The sequence below is a fragment of the Myxine glutinosa genome, chromosome 1 (assembly GCF_964187855.1).
Source record: "Myxine glutinosa chromosome 1, kmMyxGlut1.1, whole genome shotgun sequence".
NCBI lineage: Eukaryota > Metazoa > Chordata > Myxini > Myxiniformes > Myxinidae > Myxine > Myxine glutinosa.
In genome coordinates, this window is record NC_136261.1 from 33,487,186 (window position 1) to 33,505,503 (window position 18,318).

At 44.8% G+C, this 18,318-nt stretch overlaps 1 protein-coding gene across 1 annotated transcript in view; it reads right to left on the bottom strand.

The window, feature by feature from the left end:
* Window positions 1–5,246: 5,246 nt before the first annotated feature.
* RNF11 (ring finger protein 11) overlaps window positions 5,247–18,318 on the bottom strand; it is a 106,156-nt gene continuing 93,084 nt past the window's right edge. The window contains exon 3 of the mRNA XM_068109343.2: window positions 5,247–8,833. Within this exon, the coding sequence (XP_067965444.1) occupies window positions 8,662–8,833 (172 nt within the window). The 3' untranslated portion in view covers window positions 5,247–8,661. The remainder of the gene's footprint in view (window positions 8,834–18,318) is intronic.

The window sequence follows — 18,318 nt, forward strand, 5'->3', positions numbered from 1 at the left end:
CATAAAAACATCGTGCCTTTCAATAATGATGAAGCAGCCATCAATAAGAATAGTATATTTTTTCTGTCCTCAAACTAGAGATAAAGTGGATCTCGCGAGATCTTGGAGACGGTGGTAGGGGTTTTCGACGGTCCACACGGTCTCCACGTTTTTCAAAGTTAAGTCTGTTCACAATTGTATTTTGTCGAAACTGTATTTATCGTTCGGTGTGTGAACTTATAGTGTCCCCCTTGGAAGTTTCTCGGTGTTTATCTTTCATATATTAATCGTTTGTTTGCCGCGTCACGAGCAAGGCCTTGCAGCCGAAGGCTTCCCCTGTCGAAGGTTGTTCCTTCCTTCGCTGTTTTGCTAGCTTTTTTGATTTCCCCTTCTCCACCAAGCTTCACCAAACATCTACTATTTGTCTAACGTTGTAACCCCCACACCGCCCCCCAAAAACAAACAAAAAAACAAACAAAAAAAAAACTTTTATTTCCCTTTCTCCTCGTGTGCTTTTGCCTCTGCCCACGTGCGCTGTCTCACCCCGCCCCCATTTTCCCCTTGCCTTCCACCTTTTGCCCTGTTCAAGTGACTCGTGGTCGTCGCTCTAGGCTTCCTCTCCCCATTGGTATTTTTGTCAATATAAGATTGTTCTTCACAGTTCTGTTTAAATAGGTTTCAACTATCCCCTTCAGTGTTTTATTCAGTGGTTTATTACAACACGCTGTTTTTCTTCTTATTTAAAAGGCTCCTTTCAATTTCCTCTTCAACTCATTCCATTTCAAAAAAATATTCAATCTCTTTTGATTCCAAATCACTCCATGCTCTAAATTCTCATTCATTCCATCCCTCCTCCATCGTTCTTAAACGAATCGCTAACTTGAAAATCACAACAAACCCAATTTGTTATATATGTTCATCTTTCATTAATCATCCACTTTCTAAACTCCCCCCTTGCCCCTCCCCTTCAAATCTCCCCCCCAACCATCCATCCCAAATTCTCCCTCCTCCCACCTCCTTCTCAAAGCTGCCTCCTCCCCACTTCATCTCCCTTCTATGTCATACCTCCACCTCCCCCAACCTTCTACTTTCCTCTGCCCCCCCCTCAAACAAACTCTCACTGTGCCTCATTCCATCACCATCAAACCTTTCATCCTCCTCATCCTTCCCTTTCTTGTAACTCTTCTGTAATCTCTGACACACTATCAACTGCTCTTCCTACATCCCCCTCTCACCCTTCATCTGACCCTATCCCTCCCCTCCCCTGTCCTGCACCCGATGCTCCCCCTCTCTCCTCACTAATGGTATGGACCTCAAACATCCGGGGCCTTCGCTCAAACCTGATTGATCTCTCCATTCAGGTTGCTTCTGAAAATCCAGACTTGATCTGCTTAACAGAAACTTTCCTCCTTCAAGATGTCTCTGATTCCTTAATATCTCTTCCTGGTTACTCCCTCCTCCGGTACGATAGACCTGAGCCTCGTCCTGGTGGTGGGGTGGCTATCTTTATCAAAAACTCTCTTCCTCACTCTCCCTGCACTGCCCTCTCTCCATCCCACCCACAGGAGTACCTCTGGCTACGGCTTCCTCTCCGCTCCCACCTTTTGTTCATATGTGTTCTGTACAGTCCTCCAAACAGTGATGACTCCATTTACATTTCTCTGTCGGACAACATGGACCAACTTCTATCAACTCATCCAAACTCTCTCTTCCTCATATGTGGCGACTTCAACTGTCATCATGCCAGCTGGCTGGGTGTGGGTTCATCTCTCACCAGCCATGGCACCTCAGCAAAGGACTTCTGCGACTCATTGGGACTGACACAATCTGTCAATTTCCCGACCCGGATCTCAGTCAATGGAGTATCTTCTCTTCTGGACTTGGTTATGACTAACTTCCCTGCAAATGTCTGCTGCTCTTCTTCTGCTCCAATCGGTTCTTCTGATCATGTGCTTGTTAAAGTGGACATCTCTCTGGCCATTCTCAGAGAGCCTCCTCAGCGTCGACGAGTCTGGCATTTCACTCAGGCCGACTGGCACGGTCTGCAAGCAGCCATCAATCAACTGGACTGGTCTCCCATCTCTAATGCCTCTGACATCAATTCTTCCTGGGAATTCTTCCAAAGCAAACTGCTTTCTCTCATGCACAGATTTATCCCATCTCGTCTTCAGTTGTCTTACCCTTCCTCCCGTCCATGGTACACTGAATCTTGTGGTGAGGCAGTTGCCCTGAAACAACTTGCCTTTGCATCTTGGAAGGCAAATCCAACTGAAGGAGTTGACTGACTCCAACTCCAACTGACTCAGTTCCTTCCACCAAGCTCGAAACAAGTGTGTTTCTACCCTCAGGAGTGCCAGGAAGCACTATCTCTCCACACTCAAGATTGAACTCTCAAACCTGTCTCCTTCCTCCAAATCCTGGTGGCGTCTGGTCAAATCCGTTTCTGGTGTTTGTTCCCCCTCCATCCCCTCCCTTTCCTCAAATGGCTACACAGTTGACACCGCACGTGACAAAGCCGAATGCCTCAACTCTGTGTTTGCCTCAAAATCTTGTGTCCCAAACCCATCTCTCTCTGTTCCCACCTTTCCCAGTCGAACCCAACTGCTCCTGGACTCTGTATCCTTCTCTCCTGACAAGGTGGAGAAGTTTTTATCAAACCTCGACGCTGATTCTGCAACTGGACCAGATGGCATCAGCCCTCGGGTCCTAAAATCCTGCTCTGCCGCTCTATCTCACCCTCTCTCTGTTCTTTTCACCCTCTCTTTTGCTCAAGGTCATCTGCCAGCATCTTGGAAATCAGCAAACATTACCGCTTTACACAAAAAAGGTGCAAAAACAGATCCTTGCAACTACAGACCAATCAGCCTGCTCCCAATTATCAGCAAAGTCATGGAATCCATCATTGCTTCAGATATCAAATCCTTCCTCTTCTCCAATGGCTTGATCTCTGATCATCAATTTGGATTCAGACCAGGTCATTCTACTCTGGACATGTTGCTTCTGCTGTCTCAACAATGGATGGAGGTCCTCAATGCCAAACAGGAAATCAGAGCTGTCTCACTTGACATATCACGTGCCTTCGATACGGTCTGGCACCCAGCTCTGCTCACCAAACTCACCTCCTATGGTATTCAGGGAAATCTCCACTCATGGCTTGCGGATTTCCTCTCTGGTCGTAGGCAACGTGTGGCCCTGAATGGATTTCTCTCACCTTCCCTGCCTGTTCTGGCTGGAGTTCCCCAAGGTAGTGTTCTGGGCCCTGTGCTATTTCTGGTCTTCATCAATGATCTCTCCGACTCTCTGGAAAATCCTCTCTATCTCTTTGGTGATGACTCCACTATCTGCCGCTCCATTCCTCATCCCTCAGATCGGCAGTCTGCAGCGTCCTCACTCTCTGCAGACCTGGACAAAATCACAGACTGGTCAAACAAGTGGAACATGTCTTTCAATCCTGACAAATCTCACACTCTTACAATGTCTCTCCGAAAGGACCGACTGGACAACCCTCCCATCTACTTTCTCAACAATCCTCTCCAAGAAGTTCTGTCGCTCAAGCTTTTGGGTCTCACTATCTGCCATGATCTTTCTTGGGAAAACCACATTTCCAAGCTGGCCTCCAAAGCCAGTCGCCGACTGGGCATCCTCCGTCGTGCGAAGTCCTTCCTTGGCACACCTGAGCTCCTCACCACATACAAGGCTTTCATCCGCAGCTCAATGGAATACTGTTCCCCCCTCTGGGCTGGTGCTCCTGCCTCACACCTTGCTCGGCTTCACGCTGTTGAGGCCAAAGCTTTCAGTATCATTGGAATCTCCTGCGATGTAGTCAACTCCGAGGGCCTTTCACTCACTCACCGCAGGCAGGTTGGTGGTCTTTCTGTCTTCTACCGACTCCTCTCCGGCCTTGCTCCCCCAGCTCTCTCTGTGCTCTGTCCCCCCAATATTCCTTCAGGTCGCACAAGATCTGCCTGCAACCCTCTTCTGGTTAAACTGCCAAAGTCTAGGCTCTCTGCTCACCTTCACTCTTTCATTCCCCTTTTCTCCCACCTCTGGAACAAACTCCCCCACTCCCTTCAATCCCACTCCTCCCTCCAGGTCTTTAAAACAGCTGTTCACCACCATCTCTTATCTTCCCCCATCGAAAACCTTGATCTTTTCTACCCCCGGTAATTCACCCCAGAGTCCTTGCAGTGTTCATATGTTTTATTCCTCTCCCACCTCCCCCCAAGTCCTCCCGATGTCCCTGCTCTCAAATGTTGTGTTTGTGTCCTTCCCCCTCCCTCCCCATCTTGTCTGCCGCTCCCCTTGTTTTTTGTGTTTTGTGTGTCGGTTTGTCTTTTTGTGTGATTAATGTTAGCTCTTTCACGAGCCTCGAACTTGTATACAAAAAAAAAGAAAAAAAAAAAAAAAAGAAGCCTGTCATCTCTGTCGGATGCATATTGGTAGTTTTCCAGGGAGGAAGAGGATTCTGGCTTCCATAACCGAGCAAAATGTTGGCTGTCTGCTTCAAGAGAAAACCATGATCTTTTCTTCCCCCATTAAACCATCCCTACCCCAAATTTCAAGTTTCTCCTCAAAGTTTGCTTCTGTATCCATCGTGTCCACCCCCTGCATCCCATCCTCCCCTACCCGGCCTCTTGCTTACCCACCTCCCTACCCGTTTGTCCGTCTCCGTTTATTCCCCCCGTCTTTCTGCTGTTCCCTTTGTTAGCTTGCATGCTGATCCGTTCCGTTTCTTGCTCTTCCATGAGCATGGACTCTGCATAAAAAAAAAATAAAAGAGAGAGAATAATTAATTTAACTCGTAGTGATTCAATGTAATTTCCTGTCAGCTATCCTTAGGGATGCTTTTTGCAGAAATTGAAAAACATGATGCCTCCAGCACCTTCGACTGCGGAGGCATTCGAAACGCTATGAATTTGAAAAAAAATTACGATTCAGTCGCGTGTAATTTATATGGTGCGAACGACAATTTGAGTTTTAGGTAACACAGTCGAATCACAAGGTGTCCCTTGCATGGCAGATTGAGCAGAGGCAAGCTGGACCACCCGGAATGGATGGCCATACAGTGGCAGTAGAGGGTTTTCCTAAAAGAACATGACAAAATATCAACAATCTATCTATATCATCGTCCAGGCTGAATTCACTCATAGATCGTGTTTCAAATTCCCAATAGATATTCTGTTCGCACCGTCGTGTTGGAGATCACACTCATTTTGAGAAATCTTTGCTTAGTTTAAGGCGAATAAACCAAGACATTCACACGAAGCCATTTTTCTCCCTCAGATTTATTCTCCTTCTCACAAGTACAAGGACGATCTTATGACAGAATACAGCAGGCATATACACAGCAAAACAGTGCACATCAGAAAATAAATAATAAGCCAAATAATTTTTACTCTTTATCCTAATGCAATGGAGACCGAAGAGCTGCGATATTTAAACCGGCATGACAGCCAAAATCATTACATCACTTAATGACGCCATCAAAATCATCTGCCTGGCAAGTGGTATTCATCAATGAAAGTGGGTCAAAATAGCAAAATAAATGTACAAAACAAATAGCTTTCGACGTCAAGGACATGTACCAAATATTCCTGTCGCAATAACCAATGTAGCCCTAATAAACATCGCAAATGTCGCAACGCTTTGTGCTATTTGGACGCATGATGAAACCGACAAAGCAATGTTCCTACGACATGATTTTAGAGTCATGCACAAACAGCATCTCTTGTGTGCTCAGTAATCGGTGAAAATACGGCCCAGCTAATTAGAATGGGGAAAATGTTAAGGAAGATGGAAAAGAAGAACAAATGATGCAAGCTTGCCATTTTCTTTCTTTATTTTCGTCCACAATAATGATAATAATAATAATCACCCGAATGCTTTGTTCCCGGAGGAACCGCAACAATCGAGTCGAATGTCACTGCAAACTGAACAATGATGAAAAGCAGGAGAAACGGGAAAAAAAAATCATTGCTCTGCCTAAATCCTTCTGGGGGTGTTGCAAGTGTGAATAAGTCGCTGCTCCCTTTGACAATATCTACCTCCAGCACACGGACCGCAAGCGTGAGATCAACTCGGCTGAGTAGCAATGCACGGAGCAATAATTGATCTCCGTAGGCCCTCTGACTGGTGAGGTCCGTGCATCTGCAAGCCGTCAAACCGAGGCGATTAAAGACCATGAAAAAGCAGGATATACCGGTACAACCTGAAAGCGGATTTCAACCGATCTTTAAGAGGTTGCTTGGTCAAAGTTGCTGGGATGGGCAGTTACAGTCTCATCAGCGCACCCTAACTATAGCACAGGTACAAAGAGCATAACCGAGCTTATCCATGCAGACAAAGTACAGCCCGAGTACAACTTGCCGAAGTATAGCAAAGCCAAAGAACCTTCAGATTACGAGTTTGTTCTGGTGGAAAAAGCCACTTTGCAACGCCTCTTAAATTGTTGTTCGCATACATAGTGTACTGATTGAGCGAAAAAAAAGATCCGACATGTCACGTTTATATTTGTTACCACTCACACTGGAGGGGGTGAAAAAAGGTAAGACTATGAAAGCAATGTCAGAATGTGGAGAGTGAGAGAGAGAGAGAGAGAGAGAGAGAGAGAGAGAGAGAGAGAGAGAGAGTGAGTGAGTGAGTGAGTGAGTGAGTGAGTGAGTGAGTGAGTGAGTGAGTGAGAGAGTGAGAGTGAGAGAGAGAGAGAGAGAGAGAGAGAGAGAGAGAGAGAGAGAGAGAGAGAATCATGCATTCCAGCAGCATAATCACTTGGGAGAAGGTTCAACCATCCTTAAACGCCACAAGCGATTATCCATAACACATGTGATGTTTGAGGATGAGAAGGATGTCTTGGGCGCAAGCTACTATCGATATCGAAGACTTGTAAAGGTTGCATCTTGAAGTCGGTCGAGCTCCAAGGCAAGGCAAAGCGGACGATTCCAATCTCCGGCATTGGCACAAGCTTACTTATAGTTTGCACGTGTACACCTGTATTATTGTGCTGTAAAGTGCCTTCAAAATGAAAAACAACAAACGACATTGCACGGCAACTCCCCATCCAAGGCGCTTTGGAAGATAACAAAATGTGAGGAGAGCACTGTCGCTAGTGATCAAGCCAACAGTTCCTCAAAGAGATGCCACGACGCGACAAGAAGAAACATGGTGATGTGTGTGCTGTGCAAGCTCACGTCAATAGCGTATTCCAACGCGTGTCGTGAAGAAATACAAACCCCGAGCCGCAAATGCCAACCTGCATGGTAATCCGCTATCGGAACGATGGGGACGAGTTAAAAGAACTTCCGCTACACCGACCGCCCTCCCGCAAATGACTTCCGATGTTAAAACTGCACTTGGAGGGAAAAGCGTCATCAATTCAAATTAAAAGCATGAGAAATTATGCAAATGACAACTCACAGATATAAACTTTGAGGGAACATGAGCGGAAAAAAAATATGTCACCGCCAACTGCAAACGCCTGTGTATTCACTTCGAAGTTTATTTGATTTATTTTTTTTCGGGGTTTTTTTATTTTTTGGTCAACAGAAACATTGCAAAGATGTGTACAATAATCTATAAATAGCAATATATACATGGCTATGTGCATAAAATAATAAGAGCGGTTGGCATGAAAAATAATTCAGAATACACTTGTTCAAAAAATAGTCGCCCCTCCCCTCCCAACCCGCCCTCATCCCATCCAGATTTATTTTTTTTGTATTTTTGTGTTATTCAATGATCTCGTCTCTACATTTTGTTTAAAGTGACATTCAAATGCTACTAAAATCATGGTCCTACACTATCCCGAGTCAACAGCTCAAAGTGACATTCAAAAAAAAAAAAACCACGTCACCTCGTTGTGTGTGCAACATCACAATTCTAAACCCTCTAGGTAATACTAATGCATGTGCTTTGCAGTGAGCACAACACGTAAGGTTGTTCCTTCTACTTCCTGTATAACAGAGTTTTGTTTTTGCTTTTTTTGCTTTCAACCGAGCCACCGATCTATATGTCACTTGCACTTTCCCACATCTCCTTCGATGGTTTTAAAAGCAAATGCAATAGAGTTTAAAGCAGGTACAAAGCTCCGAGCAGCTGTGCGCAGAACCTGGCAAAGAAGGTGTTGGGTGCATTAAGCAGCTTCTGGCAACTGTGGAAAAACCACAAGATACTCGAGAAGCCATCTTTGAATAGCATCGCAAGTCAAAAGGACGAGGACTGTGTTTACGTCGGCTCCAAAGTCAGCCCGCAAAATAGACCTTGCAGGAGGACTGACGTGGTGAGACACTTTGCAAGTGCAGATATAAAATAAAGCCTGAACATGGGGAAACTGAACGTTCTGTAAAATACGTCACTTCAGCTGATGGTATTCCAGCGATTTTCCTCACGCAATTATAGCGGATAAGGTCGAACATCGTTCGAATTCAACAAAACCATGGCTTTTTTGCCAAAGATTAATGCATCCGAATTAGCTCGAGTCCTTGCAGACGTAATGCGAGATAATCAAAATCACATCTGGATCTCTATAAGATGTGAAGACATGGTGTGGCAGGTGAAGAGAGTACACGGAAGATATGCGTGGATAAAAAAAGGAGCAAAAAAGATGGAGCACTTTGGACAGGGAAATCCACACGGCCCGAGTAGGGCAGTTGGCCGATGTAGGTGAAAGGATTCAGCCAATGACGCTTAGCCGGTTTGGTAGGAGGAAAGGAGGGCAGCATCAACCGGCTCCATGCACGAAGGACATGTGAACGATCTCATGAGCCAGTCATCAATGCACTCCTGGTGGTATGTGTGCAGACATGGCAAAAAGCGAACAGCATCCCCACATGTAAACTCCAGCATGCAGATGACACACCTGTCACACATCCATCAGGGGAATAAATACTACCATTTTAGTTCTCTGGAATCCACAGTTGGGATACGTGAACTAGGTCATTTAATACAATTCATTTTATTGAACAAAAAGTGTCATGATGTTTCGAGCTCAGAGCTGTCTATCCTGGGTTCAAATATCGACACGAAACGGTCACCCCGGAGTTTCGCATGTAAGGTGAGCCATTAATGTGTGTGCTGTCTGAAGGAATGATGTGAAGCCAGAGCACCCGTTTACAAGCACTGATCGCCGGTGGACATTAAAGATCCCACAGTCTCTTTGGTGAGGAGATGGTGAGATATTGTTAGCACCCTGAAAAAATTACAAAATCCTGCCATTATTGACGGCTGTGAAGGTACAGCAAACGAACCAGCATAATGGATATCAACAGGACGTTTCAGCCGGTTAACGCTCCATCAGAACTTTTTGCTCCAATGACCAGTTAACGCCAGAAAAACATCAGCTTACCTTCCCTTCCCACAGTGGTTGCTACACCTATATCAATGCCCTCTTGGTTTCATCGATTGTTCTATCTGTCTGTCGACAGAGATTTTTTTTTTCTTCTATTTTTGTATACAAGCTCAAGGCTCGTGTAAGAGCTAACATTAATCACAAAAAACGGACAAATAAAACATATAATAAAGGGAGCGGGCGACAAGATGGGGGGGAGAGAGGGCAGCACACAAGCACAACAACAGTAGAGAAGAGGGACATCAGGAGATCTGTGGGAGGGAGAGGACTTTGGGGGAGGAGGCATGGGAAGGGGGTGGGGGGGGTGGGAGAGGTATAAAACACATAGACACTGCTAGGACTTCCAGGAAAGAAGTCCTGGAAGGAAAGAAGAAAATTGGTATTTCAAAAAAGTGGATCTGGGGTGAATTAACGGGGGTAGAAAAGATCAAGGTTTTGGATGGGAGAAGATAAGACATGGTGGTGAACAGCTGTTTTAAAGACCTGGAGGGAGGAGTGGGATTGAAGAGTGAGGGAGTTTGTTCCAGAGGCGGGAGAAAAGAGGATTGAAAGAGGGAAGGTGAGCAGAGAGTCTAGATTTTGGCAATTTCACCAGAAGAGGGTTGCTGGCAGATCTTGTGCAACCTGTAGGAATATTTGGGGGACAGAGCACAGACAGGGCTGGGGGAGCTAGGCCGGAGAGGAGTGGGTGGAAAACAGAAAGACCACCTACCTGCCTGCGGTGAGTGAGTGAAAGGCCCTCAGAGTTAGCTTCATTGTGGGAGATTCCAATTATTCTGAAAGCTTTTGTTTCAACAGCGTGAAGCCGAGCTAGGTGTGAGGCAGGAGCACCAGAGTAGTAGAAGAATGGGTGTTCTGAAGCACACTAAAATTTAACATTGAAATCAACGGAGAAAATTAAGGTTAATTATTGACTCGCTGGATTTTCAACGAGATTTTATCCTCCAATTCCTTCCCATACTCTAGATTTCAAGATGTTCAACAGACATTCGCTGACGCTCATTGGATGCGCATGCGCAAGATTGGAGGTCTCGTCTCTTCAAAGCTGTCCATGCACGCTCGCTTTCGAAGTTAAGTAACTTTTCTCAATTGTGTTTTTTGTCGAAACTGGTCTTGTATGTACCTATTGGGGTGTCTTGAATAGTATTCTTGGCGTTGGTTTTTCATACCTGTGTACAGAATCGTCGGTCTCTCTTATCGCGTATTCTGAGGCCTAAGTGTAGTACTAGGCTACTGTGTCCAACCTTGGCTTGAGGCTTCGTTTTTGTCTCAGCGGTTCTCCGATCGCGCTGCAATTATTTTCCGGTCTCTGTTTTTCACGGTCTTTTCATCCCATACTTCCTTGTTTTAAAATCTCAAAAAAAAAAAAAAAACCCAAAAACAATTCCTTCCATTCTTATTCGTTTATTCGTTCTTATTTGTTCGTTCGTTCGTTTTTCGACCACGTTGTTTCGTTTGTGATCACGTTGTTAAAAAATGTCTCATCTGAACCCTGAAGACCTGTATTCTGTCATATTCTATAACACCTTTTTCTTCTTCTTCTATAAAAGGATGCTTTCGACTTGCTCACCAAATCCATTCATTCCAAAAAAAAATTCCATCTCTTATAGTGAGTGCATCTTTCATTCATTCCCTAAACTCTCCAGCACTCCATCATCCCTCCAGCGTCCTCAAACGTATTTTTGACTCTAATGTCTCAAGAAACTCATTTTGCAATAAATGTTCGTTTCCCATTAATCGTACATTTTTCAAAATCCCATCACCCCAAAATCCCATTTCCCATCACCCCTCCCCTCTAAATCTACCCCCTTGCCCATCCCCTCCAAATCATCCCCATCACCCATCTCTTTGAAATCTTCCCCCTTGCCCCTCCCCTCCAAATCTTCCCAATCACCCATTCCTTTCAAATCTCCCCCCACACCCCTCCCCTCCGAGACTCTCCCTCGCTCCTCCACTCCTAGACTCCCCTCTCACCCCTCCCCCTCAAAGCGTCCTCCCCGCTTCTTCCCCCTTCCAACTTCCAACTTTCACCTTCATCTCCCTCAACCTTCTGCCTCGCTCTTCCCCCTCATCAAATAACACCTCACTGCATCTCTCCCAATCACCATCAAACCTTTTGTCTGCCCCATTCTTCCCTTTCTCCAAGCTATTCTGTAATCTCCGACACACCTTCAACAGCTCTCCCTACCTCTTCCTCCTCTTCCACATCTTACCCTACCGCTCCCCCCCCCCCCCCCCCCCCTGTTCTGTATCCGATGGTCCCCCTTCCTCTTCCTTAACAGTATGGACCTCAAACATCCGGGGCCTTTGCTCAAACTTGTCTGATCTCTCCATACAGGTTGCTTCTGACAAACCAGACGTGATCTGCTTAACAGAAACTTTCCTCCTTCATGATGTCTCTGATTCCTTGGTATCTCTCCCAGGTTACTCCCTCCTCCGGTATGATAGACCTGAGCCTCGTCCTGGAGGTGGGGTTGCTATCTTTATTAAAAAACTCTCTTCCTCACTCGCCCTGCACTGCCCTCTCTCCACCTCACCCCCAGGAATACCTTTGGCTACGGCTTCCCCTTCACTCCCACCTTTTGTTCATATGTGTGTTGTACCGTCCACCAAACAGTGATGACTCCATCGACATCTCGCTGTCTGAGAATATGGACCAACTTCTATCTACCCATCCCAACTCTCTCTTCCTCATATGTGGTGATTTCAACTGTCACCATGCCAGTTGGCTGGGTGTGGGTACCGCTCTCACCAGCCATGGCTCTTCAGCAAAGGACTTCTGTGACTCACTGGGACTGACACAATCTGTCAATTTCCCGACCCGGATTTCAGTCAACGGAGCATCTTCTCTTCTGGACTTGGTTACGACTAACTTCCCTGAAAATGTCTGCTGCTCTTCTTCTGCTCCAATCGGCTCTTCTGATCATGTGCTTGTCAAAGTGGACATCTCTCTGACCATTCTCAGAGAGCCTCCTCAGCGTCGACGAGTCTGGCATTTCACTCAGGCCAACTGGCACGGTCTTCAAGCAGCCATCAATCATCTGGACTGGTCTCCCATCTCTACTGCCTCTGACATAAATTCTTCCTGGGAATTCTTCCAAAGCAAACTGCTCTCTCTCATGCACAGATTTATCCCATCTCGTCTTCTGTTGTCTTACCCTTCCTCCCGTCCATGGTACACGGAATCTTGTGGTGAGGCTATTGCCCAGAAACAACTTGCTTTCGTCTCCTCGAAAGCAAATCCAACGGAAGGAAATCTCATTTCCTTTCACAAAGCCCGAAACAAGTGTGTGTCCACCCTCAGGAGAGCCAGGAAACAATATCTCACCGTTCTCAGGACCGAACTCTCTTATCTGTCTCCCTCTTCCAAATCCTGGTGGCGTCTGGTCAAATCTGTTTCTGGTGTTTGTTCCCCCTCCATCCCCTCCCTCACCTCAAATGGCCACACGGCTGACTCCGCACGTGAAAAAGCTGAATGCCTCAACTCTGTGTTTGCCTCTAAATCTTCTGTCCCAAACCCATCCCTCTCTGTACCCACCATACCCAGTCGTACCCAGCTGCTCCTGGACTCTGTGTCCTTTCCTCCTGACAAGGTGGAAAAGTTTCTGTCAACCCTCGACTCGGATTCTGCAACTGGACCTGACGGCATCAGCCCACGGGTCCTAAAATCCTGTTCTTCCGTTCTTTCACTCCCTCTCTCTGTTCTCTTCACCCTCTCTTTTGCTCAAGGTCATCTTCCATCTGCTTGGAAATCTGCCAACATCACCGCTTTGCACAAAAAAGGTGCAAAAACAGATCCCAGCAACTACAGACCAATCAGCCTTCTCCCAATTATCAGCAAAGTCATGGAATCCATCATTGCTTCAGATATGAAATCTTTCCTCTTCTCCAATGGCTTGATCTCTGATCATCAATTTGGTTTCAGACCTGGACACTCTACTCTGGACATGCTGCTTCTGCTTTCTCAACAATGGATGGAGGTCCTCAATGCCAAACAGGAAATTAGAGCAGTCTCCCTTGACATATCACGTGCCTTCGATACGGTCTGGCACCCCGCTCTGCTCACCAAACTCTCCTCTTTTGGTATCCATGGAAATCTCCACGCATGGCTGGCGGATTTCCTCTCTAGTCATAGTCAACGTGTGGCCCTGAATGGGTTTCTCTCATCTCCTCTTCCTGTTCAGGCTGGAGTTCCACAAGGCAGTGTTCTGGGCCCTGTGCTTTTTCTGGTCTTCATCAATGATCTCTCTGACTCTCTTGAAAATCCTCTGTATCTCTTTGCTGATGACTCTACTCTCTGTCGCTCCATTCTTCATCCCTCAGATCGGCAGTCTGCTGCCTCCTCACTCTCTGCAGACCTGGACAAAATCACAGACTGGGCAAACAAGTGGAACATGTCTTTCAATCCTGACAAATCTCACACTCTTACGATGTCTCTCCAAAAAGACCGACTGGACAACCCTCCCTTCCACTTTCTGAATAATCCTCTCCAAGAAGTTCTGTCACTCAAGCTTTTGGGTCTCACTATCTGCCATGATCTTTCCTGGGAAAACCACATTTCAAATCTGGCCTCCAAAGCCAGTCGCTGACTGGGCATCCTCCGTCGTGCGAAGTCCTTCCTTGGCACACCTGAGCTCCTCACCACATACAAGGCTTTCATCCGCAGCTCAATGGAATACTGCTCTCCCCTCTGGGCTGGTGCTCCTGCCTCACACCTAGCTCGTCTTCACGCTGTTGAAACCAAAGCATTCAGAATCATTGGAATCTCCCGCGATGAAGCTAACTCCAAGGGCCTCTCACTCACTCACCGCAGGCAGGTTGGTGGTCTTTCCATCTTCTACCGACTCCTCTCTGGCCTTGCCCCCCCAGCTCTCTCTGGGCTCTGTCCCGCAAATATTCCTACAGGTCGCACAAGATCTGCCTGCAACCCTCTTATGGTCAAACTGCCAAAATCAAGACTCTCTGCTCACCTTCACTCCTTTATTCCTCTCTTCTCCCGCCTCTGGAACAAACTCCCTCACTCTCTTCAATCCCACTCCACCCTCCAGGTCTTTAAAACTGCTGTTCACCACCATCTCTTATCTTCCCCCATCCAAAACCTTGATCTTTTCTACCCCCGCTAATTTCACCCCAATTCCACTTTTTTGAAATACCAACTTCTGTCCTGGAAGTCCTTGGTGTCCTTGTGTTTTATACTTCTCCCTCCACCCCCCCCTTTCCCACGCCTCCTCCCCCCAAGCCCTCTCCCTTCCACACATCTCCCTGCTCTCAAATGTTGTGTTTGTGTGCTTCCCCTTCTCTCCCCATCTTGTTTTCCGCTCCCTCTTTTTGTGTGTTTTGTTTGTCTGGTTGATTTGTTTGTGAAGTAAATGTTAGCTCTTTCACGAGCCTCGATTCAGTATACAAAAAAAAAAAAAAAAAAAAAATATATATATATTCATTGTTAGCGCATTCAAGACACCCCATTCTCCTACTACTCGTGGTGGAAGGGAAATTAGGGAGGGGAAGGAGAGGGAGAAATGGGGGAAGGGGGAATTGGGGAGGGGGACTGCATTTGATTATACTCACTAAGTGGACCAATCAATATTTGTTTATATTGTATTTTAGAGAATAATTTCATTTTCTTATAACACTCATCACCATCAAGTATATTAACAAACAATATGTTGGAACTTGGTTCTTGGTACAAGTATCTTTGTTGAGCAGAGATGAAATGATAGACCTCTCAATGTCCTTGTTTGCGCATCTCCTAAGCCACATATCATTTTAAGTTTGCAGTAAATCATTTTCACATTGATTTATTGGCAATCATCAAAAATTTCTGTCCATTCAAGGATGCCGAATCCTCTGGGCGGAGCCTCTAACTTATTTGTACTTTATTCGCTTATTTGTTTTATTTACTTTTCTTTGGGTTATCTCTTCAATAAGATTTATTTGATATTTTTCACATTCGTTATGCTTTCCATTTAAATACCAAGGCTGCATTTTTCTCCACTCTTTGGTTTGGTTATTGCTTGGTTCTATCATTTATATATCAGTAAAAAAGGCGGCGGTAGCCCGTTAAGCCCCCCACCCCCTTTTTTAATCTTCTCACTTATGTTTATCTTAATATTGTTATGGTTTTCTAGAACCTTCACTTTATCAAATTTCGTATTAAAATCCCTAATAACCCCCCTTTGTACATTTCCCCCTTAATTGGCTGTTAATTGAAATGAGTGCACCTTAGCTAGTCCATGTACAAGCACGTAGCCAATCATAGAATCTCTCAATAGTTATTTATTTAGTCTGTGTATCAGTATAAGGCTCTGTTTTCCACTAGTTGACCTTGCGCTGCACCAAATCAAATAAGATAGATCCCATTTCAATGGCCCCAGAACCTCCTTTACCAACTGCATTACCTTTTTTTATACCAACTGCATTACCTTTTTTTTACCCACTGCATTTACCCTCCATCGCACATGTGCTACAACTCAAAGAAGAAGGGCGTTGCCTGCCCATCGTCATCAGGAGGAGGAGTGAGCCAGCCCCGATCAATCAACCAAGAATGAGGGGTTTGGCCTGAGAAGGCGGAGAGAGAACGATCAAGAGGTTCGTGAAAGTTCCATGGGCGTGGCTATATAACCCGTCGCGGAGAGCCCCCACCAGAGAGTTCAGGGTTCGGCAGAGAGCGGAGAAGAGCTGAGAGTTGTTGAGGAGTTCGGCAGGAGGTTCTGAGTGCTGAGAGAGACGCGCAACCTGCAGAGGTACGAGGGAGAGACGACGCTGCTTGGAACAGCTCCTGCGTGCGAAGCTCTGACACGCTGCTGCGCGTGAACCAGATTGCGGTGGAGTCGGCGGCCGCTCACTTCCAGCCCCGACGTCCCATGCGGGATCAAGCTCCAGCCCTGTGGTCCCACCTTCCTCTCCTTCCAGCCATTCGTTCCTGCCTTCAAGTTCCCCATTTGTGTGAGTCTGCCTGTCGTCTGTCCTTTGTGTTGTCCTGGGAATAAGTAAGCCCATGTAGATAAGCTAGGAATTGCTCTGTGTCGTCCTGCTCCTTCCATTTCCCTGTATATTACTCTTATTTTATTTCTTCTCTTCTTCTTTGGTTTTGTATAAATAGTAATAAATCCCTGTTATTTCTTACCTTTGGTTTCTTCATTCACATCCGATCGTCTTTGTGATTTCCCCCATTGAGTACCTGTGGTGCGATTTCGGCCAGCGCTTCGCAATCGGGTTAGTCATTGTTAACGGCCTGGGTCGTGACTCGCTTCGCTCGGCGTGTCCATTACCGTAGCGACTCGGGCGGGGCTGTCTCCTCGCGGGTTGGGAGGTCACGGTAAGCAGGTATTCGGGGGGCCTTTTTTTTGGATCTCTGGCCCGATTACCCTGGTCGTAGCTGACCACCAGTGACGTCACAGACCCCCAGGACCTACGTCGGCCAGTGCAAGACAAGGGGATTGACCCCCTCTTGGTAAGGGGAGAGCCGACGTCGGAGATCCGTAACAATATGTTTTAACACTTTTGTTTATCTTAACACTTACACATATCTTATTGCTTAACACTTATATCCATAAGGGATGCTATCAATTCCATTATCAAAAATAAACGTATTTTCATCAAAAGCCTCGAATGCCTTTTTATTTATCTCCGTATACAAATGATGTTTACAACTTCTTATTGTATTCATCCTTCTATACTCTTCCCTTCTCAATATCAAACAATCATAATAATGATCAAACTCTTGAATTACATTCTTCTTTATTCCCTTCAACTTTCTATCACTCTTTTTAGCATCCCCATCAATATATATATACGCAAAAGCCTTCGCTCTCAATCCCACAAATTCACACATAACCTTTTCACCCAATTCATCTTTAAACTTTCCAATAACCTTTTTATTATTTGTAGAAAACAACTTCTTATTTTGGTTATAATTGCTTGTGTCATAAGTATTAACATCCTGAGACATATACTTATAAATATCTTCCGTATTGATTTTTAAAAATAAAACTGTCTGTATCCATATAAAGTAAATTAATTTCATCCACATATCTCCTCTTTAAGTTGTTGTAGTAGTAGTCATACATTAATAATTTTGACAAGTCAAGAATTGTTGTTTCTGTATAAATAGGCTTATCCATTTCAATACTCCCTTTAATCAAATGGATAGCACAAAAGTTCTCTGAAAACACCTCTACTCTTTGAAATCTGGGTCTATTAATTAATTTAGATGCTTGTTTCCAAGATGTAGCAAGTCTTATATTTTGTCTGTTCCTAACATTTTCCATTGTCTTTCCAAACACAGCATTGTTCATCAAGTTATAAAAGTCCTTCTCAAAATCTGTCTTTGCCTCTGTTCTTCTCTTTGTATAAAAGTCAATACAGTATATGTTTTTAACCAATGACTTTGTTTAAACTTTAAAACTCTATGAATCTTCTTTACTCTCAAACCAGCAGCCAAATATTGTTTCAAATTCCTTTGATGTAGAATATAATTTTCTTTATCATATAATGGAGTAAGTAGTTTCTCTGTAGGCTTTCCTTTCGTAGAAAATTATTGTTGATAATCACCAAACCATTCCTTCTTTGGTTTCATCTTATCAGGGGCATATGGCAAGTCTTTGTTTGTTATGTAGTTCTTCCGGATAGTTTAAATCAACCTAAAAATAATATCCTACCTTTGATTTATCCAATTCACTTTGACTTGATATAACAATATCTTGTAGAACCTTTTTATAATTATTTTATTTTACCCATTTAAGTTTACCATCAGGTAAAGCCTGAGACATAGCCTATTCATACAGATTGTTAGCATCATAATTAGACTACGGATTTTTATGTTAAGAAAATAGGCCTTTTATGTTTTGAAAAGCAGAATTTTTTTTTTTTAATGTGAAAAAATCCCGAAATATTTTTTTCCCCCGTTTTATTCATTTTTTATTATTACCAAGTTTTTCAGAAATCAGTCAAAAAAAGAACAAAAAATGGTAAGCTTTTTCCTGCACAACATTAAG